The 25,145-nt window shown below is 32.1% G+C and overlaps 4 protein-coding genes across 4 annotated transcripts; 3 read left to right on the top strand and 1 right to left on the bottom strand.

The window, feature by feature from the left end:
• Nucleotides 1-305: 305 nt before the first annotated feature.
• LOC124428596 (delta-like protein 1) lies at nt 306-3,658 on the top strand. The gene is made up of 7 exons (XM_046972839.1): nt 306-667; nt 790-893; nt 1,021-1,177; nt 1,414-1,536; nt 1,709-1,839; nt 1,920-2,196; nt 2,282-3,658. Exons 1-7 carry the CDS (start codon nt 528-530, stop codon nt 2,592-2,594), a joined length of 1,245 nt encoding a protein of 414 aa, XP_046828795.1. The 5' UTR covers nt 306-527; the 3' UTR covers nt 2,595-3,658.
• Nucleotides 3,659-12,669: 9,011 nt separating this feature from the next.
• LOC124428687 (zinc finger protein 512B-like) lies at nt 12,670-14,020 on the top strand. Its single transcript, XM_046973034.1, has 4 exons — nt 12,670-12,823; nt 12,920-13,159; nt 13,257-13,418; nt 13,697-14,020. Exons 1-4 carry the CDS (start codon nt 12,812-12,814, stop codon nt 13,817-13,819), a joined length of 537 nt encoding a protein of 178 aa, XP_046828990.1. The 5' UTR covers nt 12,670-12,811; the 3' UTR covers nt 13,820-14,020.
• Nucleotides 14,021-14,069: 49 nt separating this feature from the next.
• On the top strand, nt 14,070-17,322 carry LOC124428688 (cyclin-dependent kinase inhibitor 1C-like). The gene is made up of 3 exons (XM_046973035.1): nt 14,070-15,732; nt 16,152-16,445; nt 16,854-17,322. The coding sequence occupies exons 1-3, from the start codon at nt 15,721-15,723 to the stop codon at nt 17,079-17,081; spliced, it is 534 nt and encodes a 177-aa protein (XP_046828991.1). The 5' UTR covers nt 14,070-15,720; the 3' UTR covers nt 17,082-17,322.
• A 3,355-nt stretch (nt 17,323-20,677) lies between these two features.
• LOC124428801 (zinc finger protein 512B-like) lies at nt 20,678-22,190 on the bottom strand. Its single transcript, XM_046973305.1, has 3 exons — nt 22,140-22,190; nt 21,551-21,736; nt 20,678-21,091 (listed from the first exon to the last, which is right to left on the bottom strand). Exons 1-3 carry the CDS (start codon nt 22,149-22,151, stop codon nt 20,678-20,680), a joined length of 612 nt encoding a protein of 203 aa, XP_046829261.1. The 5' UTR covers nt 22,152-22,190.
• Between the last annotated feature and the right edge of the window lie 2,955 nt (nt 22,191-25,145).

The following is a 25,145-nucleotide window of genomic DNA, read 5'->3' as shown; positions in this document are numbered from 1 at the left end:
GCTATGTATTTATTTGTACATAATCAATATAATTATTATGTAAATAATTTCAGAAATATAGAAACTTTGACTGTATGTTTAAATTTCTAGAAGTATAAGAAATTATTACATAAGAAATTTGTAATTATCTTTATTTATAATATATATATATATATATATATATATATATATATATATATGTGTATGTATATAAATGGCAAAATACATGTAATAATATCGGAACAATTATAAAAATTCATATAGTTGCTGAAACGGCAAATGATTTGATCATATCAGAATAGATCAAAGAAGATAATAAACGTTTTTAGGATTGTTGAGCGAGTTCATCGACCCTTCCTGAACGAATAGTAAAATCCAGTGAAGTCGACGACACGTTTCATGTAGAGATAGACACGCGCACATTCGTACGATAACGGACACACGCTTACTCTTAGAAAAGTATGCCGTGACCTCGAACAAGGTCCCGTTATCCAAAGCAAAGTCTTGATCGTCTTCGTCCTCAGTCTTGACTCGGTAGTCAAGCAAAGATGCTACTTCCTATTCTTGCTTGTTTAAGCCTTTTAATTGGTCACCGTGAACTTGTTCCTACGAACAATGGAATTATCATAGGGACAACAACTATTTTTGGACTTGTCACGTTACCTTATGGTTTTGCTGCTGGTCCTAGGTACGTTCGATATATTTCTAACATTTAATTTCTACTTGTTGAGAGGAAAAAGAAATTTAAGAGGATTAGGATCGTTCAAAGTGGTTTGTGAAAATATTTTTAAATATTTTTATTAATTAAAGATATGTTCCAAAATGGAAGAAACAAGCTTGTGAGATTCCAGCGTCTCAGCATCCAAATTCTCATTACGTTTGTGACGAAGCTGGTGAAGTGAAATGTTTGCTAGGTAAGTCATTATTTTTAAATAGATAAAAAAAGTACACGATACCTTTCGATAAATCTAACATAATGACCGGTACGATAAAGTTATAGATATATCGACCACTTTAATTTATCATTTTAATCATAAATAGGTTGGACCGGTGATCTTTGTGATGTACCAATCTGTCGAAAAGGCTGCGATCCCCTTCAAGGTTTTTGTCGACGTCCAGGTGAATGCAGGTGCAAGATCGGATTCTACGGTGAGCTATGCGACAAATGTGTGGCTCTACCTGGTTGCCAGCATGGAAGGTAAACCCACATAAGTACATTGCTTGCTTATATGAATTTTCTCTTTAAAAAAATGATATTACTAAATGACATACCAAACGATCTTTACTAATCCGTCCAAGTACTTTCACAGAACAGATACTCATAGAAATCAAATCCCTCGTTGTCGGCCTGTGATATCAATTTTCTATAACTATCGTGACCATCAATCGGGAAAGTAACTTCTCTTTCTAACGACGATCGATTGTCTTTATCAGGTGTAACGTGAGTTTCGAATGTGCCTGTGATCCCGGATGGAAAGGATTGTTCTGTTCCGAACCGATCTGTGCTCAGGATTGTTTATCGAGTCAAGGATATTGTAACAAGCCAGGAGAATGCAGGTATGTTCTACCATATCATCGATCATTTTCTGTTGGTAATGAAGGTAGCCTACCATATCGGGAGAAGTCAAATATTTTTCAGGGCCTACTTTGCCCAAGCAAATATTTAACGTTCATGAGGAATTACAAAAGTGACAGTTGAAAAATAAATATCCATGAAAATTTGATGTAGGTGCCGGTTAGGCTGGCAAGGACCAAAATGCAAACAGTGCGCTGTTTTACCAGGATGCGTTCATGGAACTTGTCAAGGGCCACTGGAGTGTCGATGTGAGCCTGGCTGGACTGGATTATTGTGTCAGACTCGTGAGTGATTTGTTTTTAATAATATCCATATTCCATAATATTCATATTCGTATTCTCAAGATTATTTTCCTTTTGTACAGCCATCTGCGCGCCAGGATGTAGCAAAGAACACGGTGGATGTCGTCGACCTGATACCTGCAGATGTCGTGTCGGTTGGACAGGTAAAAATTGTACCGAATGCGTACCATATCCAGGATGTATGCACGGTTCCTGTAAAAGACCATGGGAATGTAGATGCGAATCTGGTTGGTCCAGTGATCTTTGCGACGAGAAATTAACTTATTGCGAGGATCATTCTGATATCTGTCGAAATAACGGGACTTGTGTCAGCATGACACCGGAAGACGGTGATTACAGGTATAATTATATTACAATACTTTATTTCTATCGATTATTCAATGTCATTGGAATTAAACATGTTATTACATATTATCACAAACAGGTGTATTTGTCCGATCGGTTACATTGGCCGTCAATGTCAAATTAAAACGACGGTACCGTCTACCGAGTTGACACCTCCCATGCCGGATCCTGGATCAGATTTATCAATCGATCCGCAAAGAGTATCGGTCAAGCCTGAACCCGTTGAAAATGGAAATGTCAGTGAGGAAATGGAAACTGCCGAACCGCTAGGCCCTATAGCGATCACCGATCCACCTTCGACCATTGATCCTTCGGCAACAGCAGGAAAATGGCCGACTGAGTCACCAACCTATTCACCATCCATCGAAGACGATGAAGAAAACGAGACGTGAAACTCGATACTTTTGCCTCTTTATTTATTTATTTATTTATTCTTTTATTTAATCATTCGTTCTCATGATTGCACACGCATACATATTTAGATATTATTTAGCCTATATCCGATGTACCTACATATCTATATATAAAATGAAAGTTATATCAATTGACGTGGGTAAACGATAATACGATATAAGCTTTGTTCGAATAACTGTTCGGTAAACTGCGTGGGCGACGTGAGAGAGATCGTTCGAAGATTTTCCGCGTCCGCAATCGCTTTCTCAAAATTCGCTTGCATCGCGGATCATGATCGTTACTTTATCTTCGACGGCTAGGTTGTAAATGGTACATACATGTATGGTATTCAAAGGGGTACAACGCGCTGCAACGTTCGCCGTCACGCTTCAACGATCACGCTCTGCCGATTTAGCGATACGTACATAGTCAACTATATCTATAGGGTGGTACATTTCAATGAATATACTTTAGTATTTTATTATATTCGTCAAATTTAAAATGGTCATTTGGAATAGTCAAGAAGAAAATTGTACTTTTTAAAACTTGTCGTACAAACATTTTTAAACATTTTCCTTTTCTTTACAGAAAAAGAGAGAGAATAAAAAAATAACATTAACAATTCGTTAATTTGATGAAATTATTCCATAATGAAAATGTATATTTTTACAAAAGTAAATATTAGTATAGGTAACATATAAAAGAGTTCCTACTGAAAAATGTGCCACCCAATATAATCGAAGCGTGCATCCAGATCTCGCTACCCACGTAATCCTATCGACTTACATAACACTTTTAACCAAGTCGTGCTGGCACACCATGGTGCTGGTAATCGGAACAGAGGACCCGGCGCCTCTCTTCTTTCACCAGACTGGAATTGCTGCTTTCCACGCCCGAATAACGAGCAATGTCGAAGAATTAATGACCACCTTGTTTATAACTGGAGCAATTTTTTCTCAAGTTAAGTCCTGATAATATATAATACATATACTTTTCAATTTCTTAAATACTCGAGATCATCGTTATTTATTCATGAAAATTAAGACAAAGAAAACTATCAAGAGAAAAATTATTATTTTGAAATTTCAGAAACGATACGAATTTTTCCATTTCTTAATTAACACAATTTTATATAAAATTTTATTTTAAACGCAGAGAAAGAAAGAAAGACAGAGAGAGAGAGAGAGAGAGAAAGAGAGGAAAAAAGAGTTTGAATATTCTTAAATGACCCGAAACGATAACGTTTCCCTTATTTATTTCGATTATGCGTTCTATTACGTAGAATAATGAACCGATAAAAAAGATCGTTTGATAGTCCAAGTACTTGATACACACGAAATACCGGTTATGGCGTCGTTTTATCGATCGAACGCCAAGCATGCCAATGAAAATTCATTTCTCTTCCGCTTTCGCCAAGGAACGGTAGATTGATCGATCGACCAAGAGCGAAATAAACGGTTTTGCTCGATTATAGGATTCATGGAATACCTATATTTCAATCATGATCTTATCATATAGTATGTCATCCCAATCAATCATCAGAGTACTATCAAAAAGAGAAAGAAAATATAAGAATCTAGATCGATCAATACTTATAAAACGCTGAATCGTTGAAGATTTTCTACGGAAAATTAATTTATGAACGATATATAAAAAATATATTTATTATTATAGATATAAAAGGAAAAGTGGAAAGTGCATCAATCGATAACGTAAACCGATTGGTTACTTCTAGAGCGAAACGACCTAGTTTCTGTAACACGCACGATTCTAACGAATAACGACACACATTACATATTACGTATGTATCAGAAAACGAAGAATGCGTATGCAAGGAATGCATATATACACAGACATATACTTACATCTCGAACATTAAACACCTTCCCTTCGAATATTTCCTTCGAGATGACAACATGAGAAATCGACTTTCGATGTTAAACACATTGAAATTGGTTGGAAAAAAACATAAAAAATATATACAAATTAGTGCAAATGTGTTTGTATATATATCTATAGTCAACATAGGTATTCCAATAGGTATTCCAACATTATTTTTTTTTATATTTTATGAGATGTCACGATATCGTAAAAGAGAGAGAGGACTTTGTAAGTTGATTTCCCTTTCGATCAACTCGCCCTTCGAATTCCACCAGATCCCCTCTCTATCGATCTTTACCCTCACTTTTAGATCGATTAACGAACATAGTGAAAATCTACACGACTTCCAGCGATATTAGAGCGATGGAGGAGTAACCGTGAGATCTAGACTCACCTTTCGAACGATCGAAATCGAATTAATAGAATGCTTGAGCTTGGGAAACTTGCTCTTATGTCGTACTCATTATTTACAAGAAGCTGTATTGCGTATCGTTAGGTTTTATCTGGGACAATCGTAAAAGACAGAGAAATAGGATTAGTATTAGAGAATACAAGGTAAACTAGAATAAAAGAGGATCGTATCTGAATGAACGTGTTTATTATTGGATCAATGATGATTAGCGTTGGATTCTTTTGTAGATAAATATGATCTATTTATGCTGATAATCGAAGTATAGATATCTTTTTTCTTCCAATTAGAATATATAAAAATCGATCGAAAAAGAATTAAAAACGCGAATGTATAAATTTTTTCTTTGTTTAAATTCGACATTAATTGATATTAATGACGTCATAGATGGAATTTAAAAAAATTTAACAGTAAAATAAGGCGTAGTAAGTTTGAATTTATTAAAGTTTATCGAGCGTAATTGCGTAGAACCTTCCATCGCATTGAGCTAATATTAAAATGGCATGACTTTTAATTCGTCATATACCAGTTTTAATGCAACAACTTAACGATTATTATCATTATCCTAACGAGAGGTTATATACTAAACTTACCTATAGATATATCTATAGATTACTACCGGGTAAAATGTATTTCCTGTTATCGAATGTGTGCCTTGTTGAATTATTTCGTCGTTCATAAATTGTTTAGAATTCAGCAACTCCTCGATTAAACTCTCTTGTCTTCTCGTGATATTGATTACTATCGTATTAGAATCTTACTAACATGAGAGAATGGAAAGTAAAGGGACGCCGCGATAAAGTGGAGTGCAACGAATTGGAACGGAACGATTCTAACAATAAATACGGATTCGATTAAAAGCAAAAAAATGGGAGAAGCGTAAAAATCAGAAACAATGTCTTCTATAACTGAACGAGCTAATAAATTTTTTAAATAAACAAATACGTCGATTTAATGAATTGGATCAAATGAAAAGTCAATGTTTCATTTTTTAAATGTCCGATCTAATTCTTTTTCTTCTCCTTCTCCTCTTTCTTCTCTTTCTCCTTCTCCTTCTTCTGCTCGTTCTTCTTTTTCTTCTCTTTCTTCTCTTTATCATCGTTATTGAAAATTTTAGATTTATGCAAGATTGTTATAGAAGTCAATGCGTTAACAACCTAGCATTATTTATTACATCTGTTGCAGGCTATGGAACTACCAGCATTATAATCGTTACGTAACTGATACGAATTATCACGTTCGTTAATCAACGTTTAAAGCAGAGACTATGCAACACTTGCAATGTCGATCCTATCGATGCACTTTAACGTACTCTCTAATAAGTATCGTTTTATCTTTTTTTCACGGTCAAATTAATCTTTGATTATAGTTTTCTCTTTCCCCTATGGCTCTGGGATAGGATATATCCATAGTACACTAAATTATCGACTAATAGGGATGGAGTGTTTTCCTCATAAAAACGACAACCTTGCAAACGGGGAAAAAAATCTGGACTGATTACTAGTGCAATTTCCCGTAGGAGGAACGAGTCCTTGGATAGACACGAATATTTTTTTCGTTAGTAATATGTCGTACTATTTTTTATATAGGTACCTATATACATATCCGCTATTGAGAAATCATACGAAATTAAAATTATCATAATTAGTGTAATTAATTAATATTAAATTTCTCGACGGATTTGAATCCTCCAAAATCGCGTAATTAAAGATGAAATCGCTATAATTTATTGCTCTAGAGTATCTAATTATTTTTTATTAACTACTTATCCGTGTGTGTGTTTGAAAATAATGATCATTTATTTTTCAAACAATGACGCAATAAACATAGTCTTTGCAACGTGACCATTTAACTTTCGTAAATCGAAATCTACGAGTATTAATTTATTCGAAACTCTAACGCTGTTAGAAACATTACAAGAGATTTCATCAGATCGATTCTACGAATTCTAAACACTTTATAACTCTCGAATTTAATCCAAGATTTAAAAAAAAAACATACTCGAGTAACCGTAGTTACATTACGTTTGCTTTTGTTGTCTTTCACGTTATCTCAATGAGTAAAATATTAATTAATCTCTAATTATCCACGTAAGATCTATGGAAAATCGAAGATTTTTAATTATTAATTTTTTTTTGTGGTAATGTGTCATCAATGGCATTCATCAATGAATGTTCCTAAAAGTTCCTAAGGTGAATTAAAATAATGAACCAATTACCCAATTTTTTCTTAAGATTCTTCGGACTAGATTTTCATTTTTTTCCCCTAGATTGTAAAACCAATAACATTTCGTCCAGCCAAATGAGATCTATAGCCTGAAGCGTTAAAAAAGAAAAAGAAAAAAAGGTGAGCGAAGGAGAAAGAAAATATATCTTAATCGAGAAACAAGCCTCCGGCAAAATTCGAGAATCTTAAAATATCATAGACGTCTATAATTTATCGTAAAGAAGTTCTCTGTCATGGTCGCGATTCAGATAAACTCATACAAAACACGTTTGCCGTTAACCTTGCTATTGTTCCGCAAAGTTGACCCCATAGACGGTCAACGAGACCGTCGTTTAACAGGTTTCACATTAGAAAACGATAGACTTTGATAAAAGCCTACCAGAGGTAATTCAGACCTACAGTAGATCCATAGATCGATTTATTCACGTCGATTTCTTGATTTACGAACTACCTTATGGTTTTGTCGTTACGTCACACCTGCCGACATCTCTTTCTCGCTTTAACGTGAAAGTAAAATAGAAATAAATTGTTTAATAAATATATTTATCCAAATAAAATATATAAATATATTTATTCAAATAAAATATATAAATAATATGTGCAATTAAATAAAAAAAGACAAACAATAAAAATAACGAAATAATATTTTAATTTTTTTATCATTTATTATACTTGCAAACTTGCATTGGGAGGATAATTGTTTTTATTCGAATTTTTCAATTTAAAAATTCATCTAATATTTTTCTTGTAATAAAATTTGCATTATATAATATTTAAAATTAACAATTATTATAAATAATATTATTATAACATTGTTTATATAATATTTAATTTGATTCTGTAAGTGCACTTAACGAAGGAAAGTAAACTCACATACCACATAAGTATGATCCATAAAACAACTGACTTGTTTAGTGAGGTCAAATATGTAATAAATCAAAAATTCTCTTGGACGTATCTCGAGTAATGATCACGTGGCAAATGATCTCTTTCGTGACGAAAATCACATATATAGATAAACAATTAATACCTACGCACTTAACTCACTAACGGGAGTAAATATTGAAGAATCGATTTTTTTCTTTTTTCTGTTTTTCTTTTTTTTGGTTTCTCTTTTTGTTACTTTCACCATCGGAACCGAGCGAAGTCCCGTCACCGTTAGAACCAGTTCTTCTGAATTTTTCAATTCCTTCGGACTCTGACTCAACATCGGCTGGAAAATATTTTACGAGTTAATTTAGGCTTTTTATAAATAATTAAATTAAAAATGTTTTTCATTATATACGGAATAATATATACGAAATATAGACAATGATTAATTATAAATATAATATACGGGGTGCAATATGTAATAAATGATTGAAATTGCGTTTAAACTGCATTTAAAAATTGCATGATATTCATGATCTAAAGAGTTACATTTGAATAAATCAGGCCTCTACATATTAGACATATCTGTCGATTATGCATTATATATTCAAAGGGTTAAGAATGCTATCATTTAATATTTGATCCATGGAAAAATTCATTTACATCGCTGACGTTCGAAGCTGACAAAAGAATACATTCGGCCCAGCAAAGTCCTTGCAAGGAATGCAATAAATCGTTACATCATCAAGTTGTCCAATCTCCAAAAGAGAAAGAAAGAGGAAGGAGATAAGGCTTTTAAGATGGCTCGTTTTCCACTAAATTCAAGTTGATCCAAATTGAACACGTTCGCACGTAGTCTTACGTAAAACGGATCTCAGATAGACAGAATTGACGATAGAATTCAACATTCGGACATTAATTTGTTCGTTTATTTCTATTATTTTCGTTTTATCTGACACTTGTATCAATACATCGAAGTAATTCATCGAATTGATAATTTTGAATATCGTTGATATCATACCATTCTATTTAATCAAAGTAATTATTTTATAAAAATATAAATAATATCGTATCGCATTTTTTCATTTTAATAAACTCGTTTATAAAAATAATAAGAAATATAAATATTAAAAATATTTATCGAAAGATAAAACTTTCTTTTTTCGCGATGCAAAACGTTACATAATTTATGAATATAATATTGACAAGAGAATATATTTTTACTCGACTCGGTCGGAAGTTCGATATACCTTTTGTGGTTGTTTGAACCCACAATGATCGAAGTAACGGAAGTCGATTAAGAATATCGATGGTAATTTGATATCTTTGTAGGATATTTGAAATTTTGTTCTTTCTTTTTCGTATTAAATATCTTTCGTTATCGAGTTTATCGAGATTAACTAGTGAGTCAAGTATTTCCTTCTTTATAATTCCAAGTCGATAGACTGGAAATCGATCGTTAGATCGATCGATAGGCTTAAAACTTATAAGGATTATGACATCGTTAGCGAAATATTTTTACGAGTTGTTCTTTCTTTTGAACGTAGTTGTTCAGATGGAAAAATATTGAGCAATCTTGCATATGCGATTAATAAATAATTAATATCTACTGGATAGTAGTGAGGAAGAAGTATGCAAGGTAGCAAGGCATTATGATATATGTATTTGTGATCGTGGTTCGTTCGTTTATTAAAAAAAAAAAAGAAAGAAATGAAAGGAACAAAATACCCATCGCAAGCTTTCATGCTAAATGCAAATACATACTCGATTAATCAGTAGAAAATGATCAACTTTCTATCGATTAGTTTATCTCATGTTTGTATCTTATCTACATTTACACTTTTGATTAATTAACCTTTTCAGTTTATTTATTTTATGTGAAATACTATACAAGATTATAATTTGATAAATTATTTTCACACAATTCGTATATAATACATCTAATAATTAATATAATTTTTGTATTTTCTACATTATACCTACATTAAAAATTTTGATTTTTGATTAAAAATCATTATAAGATAATACTAATAAAAAAGGGTAGGTAATGTAAAAGAGTGTAACGTTCTCACCATGAATTCGCCAGAAATTCACACGTGCGTGACCAGATAAAAGTTAGCCGATACGGTTCGCCGTATTTATCTATATAATGGAGCATTCTCTCCATGAAAACGGATCTAGTATATATGTATATATCGGACAAGATTCAAAGTTGTCGTGAATGGTGCAAGCAAAGTAGCGAGCTAAGACTGCGACACACCTCCCTCGACCATTTCCGGTGTTAGATCGAAATATCGTTTATGCAATTCGATCTATATATGTACGTACGTATGTACGTATGTGCATAATTACTATTTCATATTGAAATAATCGATATCCGATCGAAAAGAGATGATTTAGAAAAATAATCGATTGTTTCCAAGAAATCTTTAAGTTCATTTCGAAAGATTTCTCGAGCGAATCGAATAGTAATTAACGTTCAACTGAATAAATAAGTTGTTTACTTCCAGAACTCTGAAAAGATTGAAAATGATCTTAACTCTTACATCAGAAAATCTACATAGATATGAGCAAATAATTGTATTAATCTTATCATAGAAAAGGTGAAATATATGTAATCTCGAAATAAATCAGATGTATAGTAGGAACGTCTTGCGAAATCGATCATCGTCGTTGTATCATTGCGTGCTCGATACTCCATAAGAAATTGACAAACACACGCGACTAACAGACTCTTACACATCGTTGATAATTACATTTCGCACGCTAGTTAACGTTTGTTCTACCGAGAACGGAGAAGCTTTTAAACTAGGCCTGTCCGGGTCTAGAGATATGGCTTACTAATTCAACCGCAGATTTCGTGTCCGATCTGTCGAACTACATTTAAACGTTTGTTCGAAGCCAATGAACCATTAAATCTATCGAAAAGATTTTTGTTAAAATAATAGAATCAGAAAAGAAAATCCTATATAATCATAATATAATTAATAAAATATCAAAAAACAATTATCCTTTCTTTTTCTTTCTCTCTTATTTCTAAGCACAAATTTTATTCTTTAGAATAGAATTACGTCAAACATGAATAACGTTACAGAATCTATGTATTATACATTCGTATCGGTTGACGTAGAAACTCTTATCTTTCTAAGTCTCCCACTTACTAGCGTGAGCGTATCGCTTTAGTAAGTCAGTCTCGTTCTTCGTCTTCTTTTACGATCGAGACACGAGTATGACTTTCTATCTTGACGTTCAAACGCGTCTAAATTTATCCGACTGTATATCATCGATTGTTTTCTTCCTTCTTTCACTACCCCTATAAAAAGAAAAAAAAGTAAGGCAAAAAACAAACAAGTCGGTTTAGTCCGAATAGTTTCTTAAAATCTGCATCTCGACGCGTAGAGACGAGAAAGAGAGAGACGTTAATTTCGAGGAATGCAAAGATCATAACCGATAATCAAACGTGTCCAGTTTTCACATTAAAGAACCTAACTTGATCACAAACTTCGAATTATATCACGCTTTCTAACTTTTTGATAACGAATTCTCTTTTTTTTTTTTTACTTAATTATCCTATGCGATTACTATACTTGAGAGATAAAACGTATTATCATAACAATCGATATAATGAACTTTAAAGAAAACTTATTATTTGATAAGAAGTGACAATTCAAATTTGTTGATCCTTCTATACTTTTCAAATTTAAAGATCAACCGGTTTTTTCTGATATTCTAATACGTTTTAAATCGAATAGTAATAGTAAAATAAATTACTTTTAGACACGATTAATGATTAACTTATTTCTCGAAGAGTCCGATTCGACGAATTAAACGAAATAAATATATTCGCACAAATTCGCATCGTTATTTGTCGACGAAATCAAATTTCTTTTGTTTCTTTTTTGATCGATATTATTTGTAATAAAACATAAAACATAATCGTAATCAATTAATATTTGCTATAAACCCTCATTCGTTGAAAGTTTAGTTGAAAAAAAACAGGAAAAGAACGGAAAATGTCATGTATGAGCTTAAAATCGCTCTTCAAAATTAATAATTTATTAGTCTTATTTTTAGCTAATCAATCAAAAAAATGAAAACATTTTCAAATAGTAGTAGTAGTAATTTCACAGTATATTTGTAAACAATGATACAGAAAATGACAGTTGCACATACTCGGCCAACATAATCGATGTACTTTTATCCAAGATAACTAATTTACTCTTACAGCACGATATTTTTTATCAATTAGCGATAAAAAGAAAATTAATTTCATATCTACCATTTTTACATTTAACACAAATAAACAAATAAAAGGTAAAGGAAAAGAAATGGAAAAAAGAGAATGGGAAGACGTAGATGCGATCGAGAAAAGAAAATCAATAGATTTACGATTAAAAAAAAATCGACCGATCGGTACTTAGCTCGTTCACGTATATGCATAAAATGGCTGAACGTTGACTTAGCTATGCAAAATAGTCATATGTGCCCATAAGAATCGATAGTACAAGTAAACATAATATACACAGGCACATGTGTATATGCGTAATACACATCATCTAAAGCAATACACGTTTATTTAGTTATACAACCAAGGTATCTCTAACGTACGTATTATGTATTATAATATGTAATAGGTATATGGATTCTATGGTAGGTAAATAGAGGCGTGAGGTAGGTGTGGCGATGGTTTAACGCACGGCCATTGGCTTCCTATTGGAGGGGTGTACGTGTGAAATGAAAGTCGATTCCCTATATAAAGGGTGGTTTTCTTCGTATACGACAGAAACCGATTTAATTTAGCAAACGAGACTTGGTACACAGTCGATCAACATGAAAGCCTTGGTAGGTTAGAATTATTGTGCAGAAAAAAGATATTAACCAGCAACGATATATATCTGAATTATAGAGAGACAAAAAGAGATACTCGTGTGTTTCTAGATTTGCTTGATGCTGATTTCCGTGGCATATGCCAGTGAGAAAGCAGAAGAAAATGTAGAAGAAAAGGCAATTAAAAAACGTGGACTATTGGGTCTTGGATTGGGATATGGAGGAGGTTATGGGGGTGGTTATGGGGGTGGTCATGGGTACGAAGCTGGTGCCTCCGTTGCAATTGCTACCGTTCCGGTTGAAGTACCAAAGCCATATCCAGTTGCTGTTGACAGACCCTATCCAGTGAAGGTGAGTCTTTGATATTTTGTCAAATCTCAGCGAGATTTGTGTCAAATTTATTAATAAACAGCAAGAAAAATTGTCGAATATTATTTGATGATTTTAGGTGCCAGTTCCTGTCCCGCAACCAGTGCCAGTTGCTGTTCCTGTTGACAGACCTTACCCAGTTGTTCAGACCAAGACCGTAACGGTTCCAGTTGACAGGCCTTATCCTGTCTCTGTCCCTGTTAAGGTACCAGTACCTGTACCTGCACCTTATCCAGTCAAGGTAAGCTCTAATAATCTTGACAAATATTAACGTAATAATTATTAATAAAAAGCTATGCCAATCTCTGGCTGTTGAATCTGTTTATATTAATTAATAAATATTGCAGTTATCTCTTATGTATATACAAAATTTTTTAATCTTTTAAGTATACAGAAAATTATAGAAATAGGGCTATACTATACGAGCAATAAAATATATAAACATTAGAATACTAATTGATATGTTATTAACACGTATGAATAAATTAATTATAAATCTCCTTTATAATTTATTTACAGGTACCAGTCGCTCAGCCAGTACCAGTCCCAGTAGCTCAGCCAGTTCCAGTCGCGGTTCCACAACCTGTCGTCGTCAAAGAAACGGTCCCCGTTCTTCTTAAGGGCGGTTATGGTCATTACTAGATGAAATTTTTTCCTTCTTTTCTATCTTCGTCTATCCTATATTTCTAAACTCCTTGCCTAACATCCAAACATCGCAAAACATCTTGACGAGCGCAAACCAAAAAAAAACATCCTTCCGCTCCCCCTTCTCTCTCTTACTTACCCTAGTACTTAAATTTCATGAAATAAAAAATTGATTTTGTAAATGTTTTTCTAAAGAAATCATATGCTTCTCTCTCTCTCTCTCTTTCTCTCTCTCTCTCTCCTTCTCTCTCTTTTTCTCTCTCTCTCCTTCTTTCTCTCTCCCTCCTCTTCTCTCCCTCTTTCTCTCTGTCTCTCTCTCTTCCGTTCGCCAATTCTTTTATTCTCTTTCACAATACGTCGACTTTCTCGAAAAAAAGTCACGAAATTATATCAATTTTCATAACAATGGAAGTTACTATTGCAAGCAGGACAATACTCAAAAAGATTCAATACGTCCATTAAAATTGCGCAAACTTATGGTATATTTTTAAATTTGACGAATACGTTTGAAACGTTTATAATTTAAAGAATTATTTATTAAGTTATATTAATTATAAATTATGATTCAAGCGTCTATGATTCTATAGAGTTCATAAAAGTAATCTAAAAAAAAAGTATTGTGCATGATATAAATCTTTGTCTTGGACGAGTTGAAAAATCAAGAAACAAAGAAAGACAAAGAAGATGTTGGCTCGTGAAATTCTTCTTGAAAAAAGGATTTACGAAATGGGCGATAAGTTTATGAAGAAACAAAATTTTACATCGATTTACATATGTTAATCTAGAATCTATAATACAGTTCTCGGTAAAAAAAAAAAAGAATAATAATGATAATAAAATAAAAATGATCTTTCGAAAAGATATCCCGGACGTAGTGACAAACACCAACTATAAATATTTAGTACTGACGTAATCGATGAGAACGTGAGAACAGATTAAAATATGTTTAGGGTATCGTCTGCAACTCATTTTTTAAATGTGACAAGTAATTCATTAAATAATACAAACAAAATTTATATTTGTCTCTTCGATCTTTTTTATTATTTCTTAATAAAAAGAAGATAAAAACAGTAGGAATAGTTTTGTCGTTTAAAAACAATGTTAATTAAGGGAAAAAGACGAATGATTGATAAGTCGATATCTAGATCGATCTTTTAATTATTTTTTCTTCATTTCGGGCCAGCTGGCCAATTAGCGAAAGAAATTTAAAAAGGCTCGAACCAATTTTGGTAATGGTAGGGCTCTGAATTTCGCCAAGGTACAAAGATATAATAAGGAAGTGAGAGAGAGGGGGGAGAGAAATGTAATTACGAAATGAAAGGGACTACGAAAGAAATGTCCGATATATTCGAAAATCAAAATTAAATATTCAAAAGATTTGATGAAACACAAGATGTTCGAATAGTAATTTAATTCAAGAATGAATGACAAATATTCATTTATGTACGATTATTTTCAAAAAATACTACTTGACTTATTTATTTTGATCTGTCAGATATGTACAAATCTGATCTTTTTTATTATACCTAATTCTTTTCGGAATAATAATTTTTCGTGAGAAAGAAGAATATAATCGATTCGGTACAAAATTCTTTTTTTTTTCTGAAAGACAAGAAGAGAAAGAAAAAATAGTTGCGTAAGAAAGAGAGAGAGAGAGAGATAGGAAGAGAACTTTTAAAAGAAATTGGTTTCTTCTCTCTACTTGACATACACGGCCGGTTTCTTTTTTCTTTATTTCGGTAATCCACCATCGCCAGCACCACCACCACCGTCACTGTGACCATCAACGTCTTTCGCTTTTTCGAGGGTTCGTCAGTTTCACGTATAAAAGCGAGAATCTTCTCGGTCGAAATCATCAGTCGAAAATAAATCGAACCAACCGAGTACGAATTCTCAACATGAACGCAAAGGTAATTAATTAGATTCTACTTTTGTGATAGTTCATTTGAATACAATATACCAATGAGAAAAGGAGAGAGAGAAAGAAAGAGACAATAGGAAACTTAGTTAGGAATTCATGGAACGTATACATTCTTTGAAAATTTTTTAATGCATGATTGTAGAAACTTTAGAGAAAACTCGATATGTTTAACTATTTCACTACTTTTTCTCTCTCTCTCTCTCTCTCTCTCTCTCTCTCTCCCGTATATACCACAAATGAAATGGTTTACCGTATATAAGTGTATAGAACAAAACGATATCATCAAAATCTTATAAAAAAATTTAATATGCGACTAGAATTTATAACTCGTTACAAATTATATGTACATTATAGTTTTGTGAGTACATAGATAAATAAATCTAAGTGTGTATAATATTCAAATTCCAGATGTTTATACTTTTCGCCCTCGTGGCATTGGCTGTAGCCGAAAAGACGTCAACGAAAGGGACGAAGAAAGATAAACGGGGACTCGTCGGATATGGATACGGTTTAGGATACGGCGGACTCAACACGTACTCGGCTGCTCATTACCCTACGGTCGGCATCAGTTCGTATTCTGCTCAATACCCATCGATTGACATCACCCATGGGGTCTCTACGGTCGTTACAAAAGAAGTTGCAGTCCCAGTACCTCATCCGGTCCCTGTAACTGTTGAGAAACATGTCCCAATTCCAGTCAAGGTAATTTCATTAGAACAAAAAGAAAAATATCTGATACTTTTATCGTAAAAGTTATTCGAATTTAGATATCAAAAAAAAAAAGAAATATCAAACGCTTTGTTGATCCAACCAAGATATTTTTCTAATCAATCTGTTTGAACGAATTAATAAAGAAAAAAACATACACATCGAATATGTGATTGAAAGTAATCAAGATAAAATCGATCATTGAAAGGCGATGCCGTAGAAAATAGAAGACCTCGTATTAATAATCACGCTCTAGTTGATCTTAGACGTCAACAAGTAACTCCTAAGTTGCAAGGACGTTGATTACAAAATAGCAACGTCGATGTTATAAAAAAGAAAAAGCAAAAACTTGATTGAGAATAGGAAAAGATTTTCGATTGATATTTTGAATTAAATTTTCAGGTGCCGTATGCAGTACCAGTAGACAGACCATACCCGGTACAAGTACCCAAACCTTATCCGGTTGAAGTAACGAAACATGTTCCTGTCCCAGTTGACCGTCCTGTTCCAGTTCCAGTAAGCGTCCCGGTCAAGGTTCCAGTGCCAGCCCCATACGTAGTGAAGGTAGCTCAGCCTTATGGAGTCTACGTTTCCTCTGACCTTTCTTATGGTGGTCAATCTTCTTGGTAAATGGCTGACGATGACAACAAGAACCTTCAGAAAACAGAAAACATTTGTTCATAAATGTTATTATGTCCTCGAAAAAAGAAATCATAATGGTACTCCAAAGATGGATATACTTCAAAGGATAAAAAAGAAGAAAAAAAAGATAGCTATATTGGATTTCTTCATTTTCTTACTTTAAGAATCTCAAAGTAGAAATCTCGTATTGAGAGTTCTGCATAATTTAAATACATTATATTATATAGTACTTATTTTTTGGTATACCTACATTTTGTTCTTCTTTCTCTCTGTCTGTCCTTGCAAAAAGAAATAATAAGTATGATTACGTGGAAAATTGGAGCTCATTATATGCCGAGTTGATACTAAAAGTGGATCGAAGCAATGCATGCGAATATAACGATCGAAAGCGAAATTCGATGGCTGTAGTTGATTCTCGTAAAAAAATGATTACATGAATTTGAGCGAGATACTCGTTAAAACGAAAAGAAAGGGCAGTAAAGGGAGACAGCAAAAAATTTCCATGTGATAAGATTCATTGATGGCGATATGACACGTAAGATGTGTACAATTTCTCCCGTCAAGAAAAAAGAAACGAATGAATTTCATTTATTCATCCTCTTTTTGCATTAAGAAAAATACAATGAAGATTAGGCACTCATTTTACTTAATAATGTTAAAAATCTAAGCGTATAATTAACAGATTATATTGGATGAAATGTGCCATCTATCAAATTTCTTTTATCGTCTACTTTATACAGTATACATATTGCTTCATAATTTTAAAAAAATGTATTATTATGTGCAAAACATTGATACCTAAAAAGAGTATTAATATACTTGAAGCCTCTTAATATGTATCGATTTATTAAAGTCGATGTTGTTTATTTATTAAAGTAGACATAAACAATTATTCAATCATAATTATGTTCAAAATGCATCGAAGCATGTTAGTTCTAGATCGATCGTACGATTCGGTGATTATAAGATATACGTAGGATGATTCCATGGATAAAACAGGAAAGAGCCGATTCTTTTTTTTTAAATAAATTAGAATTGTAGAATTAAATTTACTTAGACAAAGTGTTCTTTTTTAACAGCATTGAATATGCGGGTAATTCAGCACAAATTTTATTTTAATAATATTATTCTATATTTACAAAACTATAAAACTATAAAACTATAATTTCTTTCACTGCCAGAAATAAATTTAGATCTATATATATATATATATATATATATATATATATATATATATATATCTTCTAAAATCCATTGCGATATTGTCGCAAAAATGCTCGATTTGTAATAGGATAACATGACAATAGTGGAGGTCGTCGAATAAAAGGCGCAATAATATTGTTCATTTAATTATCCGGCGTTAGATGGCACAAGAAGTATTAATATGTCCATTTTATAGTACCAATCCGCACGCTAGATAGCGCAAAAGGTATTCAAAGAACATTAGTATGATAATTCAATATCTATTTCCCATACTAGATGGCACGAAGAGTATCAAGAGAACATCGGTATGATAATTCAATATCTCTTTCCAACACTAGATGGAACCAGAGATATAAAGAAAGTTCGTTTTCAATAATTTAGTATAATACAAAAATACATTGTATACATGATAATTATAAAATTAGACATTTAATTATTATGAAAATTATCTATACAAGTATATATTAATCATTAATAATACTTATTGCATAATATTCAACATGAGTGTAAATCGACTGGATATCTTCATAGAACAATTCCGTAAACTCCCTGCTTTAATATAAGACTATTAAGGTTCATAAAGAATATTTAATGATATAGTTAACAAATTCTTTAGATTTTATTGTATTCTTCAATGTGGTATGTAATTCTTCAATGTATTAAAATATATTTATATGTATCGTAAAAGTTGTTCTTGTGGCGATCTCGTTGTAATTGTTACGTCTCTTCCGCCAAGCATATAACTAAACGCTCGGCACAACCAAATGCACACATAGAAATCAACCAAACAAAATGAGAGACAACAAAAACGCCGAAAACAAAAGAGACGTCAAAAGACATTGGGAACAAAAAAGGAAAGATTCATTCTTTCTTTGATTCTTCTTGAAACCACAGCCGTAGTTGTTGAAAGTGATAATCTGATTAAACTGCTGTGTATCTGACAAAGTTAAATAAATATATTTATTTATTATATATTACACAATTATTGCTTGATGTGTAAAGTTTCTTTCTACATAGTGGGTTATTTACGAAAAACCCACATTCTTAATACTCCTAGAACCATCTAGCTCTATCGGTATAAACTATTAAAAAATATATTTTCTTTATACTCCTGGTGCGATCTAGCGAGACTACCGATACTAAACTATTAAAAAATATATTCTTTTAATACCCCTGGCACCATCTAGCATTGCACCAACTAAACGATATTATCGCGCCTTTTATTCGACGACCTCCACTACTCTCATGTTATACTATTACAAATCGAACATTTTTGTGACAACATGGTCGTCGATTATTGGATAGGCATATATATATCTATATATATATATACCAAATAGATTCCATGTATTTTAATTATTTATTTTTTAATAATTAGATATTTGTTATAAACTTTTACGGTCTTATATTGTTTCTGAGAGCTTATAGAACATTTGTGGAATCTAAATGTTTATAATTTATTTCTGTTTATAAATGTTTATAAATTGTATTTGTCAGTAATGAATTATATTAATCCGAGATATATAATTGTATATATGAATTGTTACAAGATTCATGTTATAAAAAAAATCAGAAAAACATTAAAAAAAAAAAAGAAAGGATAGTAAAATAATGTTTGCGGTAAGAGAGAAATGAAGGAAAGCATGAAATACTAGAAACGTTACTTTCTAGTTTAAATTTAACAGAATACTCTCGATCCTTGGTAAATTGATCTTACTTCCTTCCATGAGCAGAGTAATTCGACTCTACTCGAGAAAACGTGTGCAATATATTGAAACGAAAAAAAGTCGTATGCCCGTCAAAAGCGAGACGGTCGTATAAAGCAAACGTAAGATTTTCTCGATCTAACCGGTCTACCGATAGGTGGTCTCAATTTTTTCGCAAAGACAGGAAATTTTTCTACGGTTCATTGACGGTTCATTTGAAAACAAAGTATTATTTTTTTGTAATAAATATATCTAGAGATATGATTAAAGTCATAAGAGAAGAAAAAGGAACGTTTGATTAGACAAAGTTTTATTAAAAAATAATAATCTATATAAAAGAAGTATAACAAAAAAGAAAGAAAGAAGAAAAAAACGAAAGGAAAGAAAAAAAAAGAAAGGAAAACAGAACAGAAAAAGCAAATAAAAAGTAATAATATAAAGAAAAACAAAAACTTAACACACATATGTGAAGAAATTAACTACATCGTAACTATATACAAAAACAGAACTTGACGTTCTAAATCAAAACGATAATTTGATCTAACGTGTAGATCATCGTTATCATAACGATATTTTAATGAACATAATAATCTCTCCTAAGTGATTAAAATTTTTTTCTATAAAAAAAAAATAAAGAAATTCCTTGCCGAGGTCTAAAGGAAAATATGATTATGATTAATGATGTTCCGATGATAGATCTGATTGCGAAGGTTGAAAATGTTCTTGCTCGTAATGTCCTGGTGATTGAACGGTATAAGTAGTATATTTAGACTCATGACCGATATGATCTCCCTCTCCTCCAGAATATCCAGTTGAATATCCACCAGAATGTCCTTCCGATTGTTGATAAGGTATTGGATGTGGTACAGGATAAAATACTGGCTTTGGAACAGTTACTGGATGTGGTACAGGTACTGGTTGTGGCAGAGGTACCGGCTTCGAGACCACTACCGGCACTTGTTGATGGACCTCAACTGGAACCGGCTTTTCTACCTCTACTGGCACGTGTTCAGGAACTTTCACTATCTGCGGTACCGGAACAGCCACAGGATGGTTCACAGGCACTGGAACCGGTATATGATGGGGTACCTGATTGAGAGAAAGAATCGGCAAATTAAATCCGATTCAAACCTATCGATTTGGAGAACAATTTTTATAAACAAAATAAGATTAAAAACGCTATTGTATGACTAAGCTAGCCAATGTCAGAAATGGTGACTGTTTATTATTTCTTTTATTATTACTATTATTATTACTATTATTATTTTTATTGTGATATCCTTGCAGAGACTTGTTAATTAATATCAATGTAATGGATTATATTGCGAGTATAAAAGTTTCACGTTTCAAGATCACATTTCACTTTTCACTACTTTCTTGATCTTGTCTCTTTAAGGGTGTCAGTAAGTAAGTATCCTTTTTACCAATTAGAGGAAGCAACTATCGTAAAAGTTTTTCTTAAATGTTAAAGAGTTTTTGTAATGATATTTTCTAAGAAACATGAACTCGTTTATTATAACTGGTTGCTTTCAATAAAATAGGGTTTACCTTAACTGGATACGGGACGGGAACCTTGATAGCTACAGTTTTAGTGACCTTAATAATTTTCGTGGGTACTTCATTGAGTTGGACCGATTGTGAGATGAGCTTTGGATGACTAGAGAAACCATGATGACCTTCGTACGATGAAAAATGTGAAGCCTTCGCTCCTATTACAGCGATGGTAACTAAAAACTGCAAAAGATCTTATTGTTGAGATAATGTTGAATAAATTGGTGGTGAAATTTTAACTTGAACACGAAATTGAAAATTTCTAATTATTTTCTTACGTTAGAAAAGAACTTGGAAAACTTAATCGTTTTTTACCGATCGTAAATATTATTTAGACTGAAATTTCATCCGTTCAAAAAACAGAAAAAAAACAAATAAAAAATGATCTATTGAAACGAAAGAAAAATAATAATTATTAAAACAAACTGATGACTTCCGTCGATCAAGAAACAGATATAGTCATATATCCAAAATCAAAAAAGGAAAAGACAAAAAGCACGATTGTATCTCCATGATAAGTAACGCCTATTCGCAGCGGTTGATCGATGAATCCGAAGGAATGATAGATCCCGGCGTAGAAACTTACGAGTAAAAGCATCTTGCACGTCGATTAGAGAAATGTAGAGGGTGATCTGTATTACTATCACACAGGAAGCACACTGACAATTGCAGTGCGGTTAGATGCTTATATACGGAGACCTTCACCATCGTCGGTTCACGAAGAAAGCACTCTCTTTCCGACTGGCTTACGTTCGCCAATCTCGTCTCCATCTTCTCTCCTTTTTGTAACCTTCCTTTTTTCGATGTCCTGTGTACGAGTGAGCGAACGAGCAAGTTCGACGACCCGTTCTGTACATTCGCTCGATCTTTCGAAAGGATCGAACGCTCGGACGAATTTCTTCCTTCTTTTCGTATATATTCGTAATTTTTTAAAAAATCTTTTTAACAATTTTCTTTTCGTTTTTTTCACCACTTCGTAACTTCCTAATGAATAATGATGAAAGATATTAAAAGAACTATAATAAACTGGAATGAAAAATCTTTTTTATATGTCAAAATGACAAATAAAAGATATGGTCACAAGAGCATTACGTAATTAGAAATATTTATTGGAAATCGTTAATAGTAACGCATGAAACTTATAGATATTTTGGTAGTTTTAAAAGACAGTCAACCAGGAATGAAATGAATTCGTTAAGCAACGCGTCAGCAATATTTTAAGTAGCAAATCGTGTATCCTTTTTACTATACTTTTGACCTCGTCCACCATCGAGCATTGTAAGGATTTTCGAACATCATTTCGATTTTAAAACTTTAATGCTTTTCTTTCTTATTGCTGTTATAATTATTTCTTACGAACGTAATTACTTCGAAGGGGATAAAAAAATTAAACAATCAGAGTCATGCAAGAGGAAGTAATGTTACTTCGGTTTCCTATTATTTCTATATGTGCACGTGGAGAGAGTACTCGCATTCTCAAAAGCATGATATATAGAAAACGAAGGAAGAAATGGTGAAAGGATTATCATTGAAAGTTATTTTTCAAAGAACATCAACAGTAAAAAGAAAATACAAATTTGTATTTACTTCTTCCTTAAGAATGATCAGATAAATGGATTAATTTTTTTTTTATTGCTAAAAGTTTATTGAATTGTTTATCTTTTACTCATCCAATTGGCTATTGTCACGGTCAAGTTAAAGTAATACTCTCGTTACAGTCGAGTTGTTACTCATAGTAGACTTTGGCGAAGGATAGATTCGCCTCATGTTACGGATTCTAAAGATATTTTTAAAGTTCGTCGGAGAAAGGCACAAAGGTACAAAAGGAAGGAACGGAAACTTTCCAAAAGGCGTATGCTATGTCAGGAAATATAGACGCTCGTACGAGAGATACGCCTCAGGAAGTTGCACGTTTGGATGAGAAAAAAGTTACAGGAGAATGTAAAGAATTCATAGATCTCTTCATCTCTCTTTCTCTCTAAATAAAAAGTCAATCACGTAGGTAGGAATAACTTAATATTTCAACCAATGAATAAAAAGATATTAAAATGAATAATATATTTATAATAAAAATTGAAAGAAAAGATACATTTTAAATGAAATTTAATTATTTAATTAATTAGATTAATATAATAGATTTTTATGCGCCTGGGAAATAGATAACTTTCACATCGAAAAGTATGACAGTTGCATACAATCAGGCGTGTTTAATTCGCTCAATCTTAACAGCTAATTTCTTTTTAAAAAGTAGCGCCACAGTAATAATTTCGAAAAAGTGAAATAATGCTAAAGCACGAAATTAAAAAGTTATGACTTCCCTCGTATTGGTAGAACGTATTCTGGGCCAAGAATAGATGCTGTAATAAAAAATAAATCAATCTTTTATATAGTTGCATCCTCTCGAATAAGTTCGTACAAGGTAATAAAAAATTCATTTCTTATTATTCTTTTCAGATTAATAAAAAGAAGAGAATTTTTATTGTTTAAATAAATAAAACACACTCTTTTTTCGAAAACTCATACGGTCGATCCAAATCAATTTACACATATAAATGACTTTTTTATGTAATTCTATGCAAAACATAGTTAAAAATTGTGCAATCCTGTAGCCTGAGACATAACATCGGTAACAGAAATTTAGAATAAAATATCAACGTAGAGAAAGAAAGAGAGAGAGAGAGAGAGGAAGAGAGAGAAAGAGAGAGAGAGAGAGAGAGAGAAAGGACTTTGATTGGATGAAACTCAAGAAAGGGATAGAGTCTCCAAATATATGATATTTTAAGCTATCAAGGTTACAAAACCGTCAAAATGAAGCTACATTTTTAATGCGAAACGGCAAGACAGATCACATTCTATCCTGACTAATTAAATATACGATGGAGATCAAAATAATATTTGCTCTTTCGTAAACTTTACAAACTGATAGAGCTAATCGTAATAATTTTGATATAATAATATAATTTTCGAAACATTTATTTCGTAATAATCAAAATGTTTTGAACACAATGCAATTACATTATTTTCTTTGTCAAATTATTGATCAAATATAACCATTCGTAATAAATCATCATAATAAATCATCATAAATGATCTATCTTTTATCTACAAAATTGATCCATTAAATTTAGTGAAAAGTGTCCCTTATCTCTGTACTTTAAAAGATTCCTGCTTTTTAGCTCGTTTCGATAAAAGTATTTTTTAGCTCCACCAAAAAACACCTAACGAAGCCATAAAAAAAATTAAATACATTCAACCACTAAAAAATAATATCAAGTATTCAAAAAGAAAAAGATTTATGATATATAACAAATTGAAATACAAAATTTACATCATTTTTAACATATGTGTGTGTATGTGTGTGTTTATATATATATAAGGAAAAAAACTTAAACCCTATAAAGGTAAATATTACTTACTTGATTTATTTCATTTTTACAAAAAATTATATATACGTTGTTGTTTCAAATAAAAAAGGAAATATATCTGTCTTCGTGATTCGTCTCGAAAATTCGTAGAAGTGAATCTAAAGGAGGAGTCTATTAAAAAATCTAGTTCTTCCCAATGCCATTTGGATTGCAACATCACCTGGAGA

This window comes from Vespa crabro, chromosome 13, assembly GCF_910589235.1.
Source record: "Vespa crabro chromosome 13, iyVesCrab1.2, whole genome shotgun sequence".
NCBI classification, from domain to species: domain Eukaryota; kingdom Metazoa; phylum Arthropoda; class Insecta; order Hymenoptera; family Vespidae; genus Vespa; species Vespa crabro.
The sequence above is the reverse complement of the archived record's forward strand: the minus strand, read 5'-3'. Positions and strand labels throughout refer to the sequence as shown.